Below are 1,178 nucleotides of genomic sequence, written 5' to 3'. Positions count from 1 at the left end.
GCAAAGGCAGACCCTTCATCCTGAGCATCCTGCAGGGACGGGCTGCTGCTCAGCACCAGCAGCGGGCCGACCGCGCAGCCTGCGCAGCGCTGGGGCTGCAAGCTTTCTGGCGTGACCAGCACCTCTCGGCCCGCAGCGGCTCCGGCTGCTCGGGCTCGGAGCTGCCGGCACTGGCCCAGTGCCGGAGTAGAAGCAGGAACTGGCAGAGGGGCGAGCCCTCCCCCCAGCAGGCTGGGCGGGCTGCCCCTCTCTGCTGCTTCCGTCTCCTCCAGCCCCTCGCGCACACGCTCTCTGCTGCTCCTCCTGCAGGTCCGGGCACCTACACGCTGCCCAAGCTGATGGGCCCCAATACAGCCTACACGGCGGCCAGCCCCTGCTACTCCATGAGGGGAAGGAGCCAGCGTGGCCGCTTTGACGAAGACCTTGCCAAGGTGAGCTCTGCTGCTCCTCTTTTCCATGTTAGCATCCGAAGCTGGGCTGCTCTCCCTGTGCCAGGGGGCTTCCAAGCCCCAAGCACCTTTGCTTAACGCAGGCTTGCAGGGAAAGAGAGAGCCTTGCGTGTGATCCCAGCCCCGTGCACCCATGACTCTCTTGCAGACTCCGGGTCCCGCGGCGTTTCCCAAGGTAGCTGTGGACGCCTACAAGACCAGGGCGCCCGCGTACACCATGGCGGCCCGACCAAAGCCTGCAGAGGGCAAAGCAGTGAAGCCCGGGCCCGCAGACTACAACATAGGCCGGGTAAGGCAGCTCGCTGCTCTGCTCGTCCCCTCTGTTTCACAAGCACAGCCTTCACGCCTCTCCCCCTTGCCCTGAGGCTTCCTCCGGCCAAAGAGCTTCTGGCCGCAGGGACCAAGTGCCGGAGAGCAGGCCTGCTCCCTGCCCTCGTGCCACCTCCGAGCAGAGGAAGGGAGGGCAGCAGAGAAGAGAAGGGCCCTTGCTGATCTGCCTTTCCTTTTTTTGCCCTTGCAGGTGACGCTGATCAAGCCCCGGGCGCCTGCATCCACTTTTGGAATCCGGCATTCCCTCTACACAACCCCTCTGATTGTGGAATAAAACAGCCACGTCTGGAAGGCCGCCTTTGCTTTCCTGGCATGGGAGGGGACGGGAAGACACCAATCAACTGCCGGTTTCCACTTGATTCCATTTCCATCTATGGACTTGATGCCATTTCCATCTAT

The 1,178-nt window shown here is 63.2% G+C and overlaps 1 protein-coding gene across 1 annotated transcript; it reads left to right on the top strand.

The window, feature by feature from the left end:
- Window positions 1–309: 309 nt before the first annotated feature.
- On the top strand, window positions 310–1,158 carry LOC122190682 (outer dense fiber protein 3-like; the record flags this gene model as incomplete). The annotated part of the gene is made up of 3 exons (XM_042890767.1): window positions 310–431; window positions 598–738; window positions 970–1,158. Coding segments are annotated over 3 exons (347 nt in total), but the record flags the coding sequence as incomplete, so codon positions are not given.
- Between the last annotated feature and the right edge of the window lie 20 nt (window positions 1,159–1,178).

The sequence above is a fragment of the Lagopus leucura genome, unplaced genomic scaffold (assembly GCF_019238085.1).
Source record: "Lagopus leucura isolate 7727_CA_CO unplaced genomic scaffold, USGS_WTPT01 34739-0_obj-0_obj, whole genome shotgun sequence".
NCBI lineage: Eukaryota > Metazoa > Chordata > Aves > Galliformes > Phasianidae > Lagopus > Lagopus leucura.
This window is presented reverse-complemented; position numbering and strand designations above follow the sequence as displayed.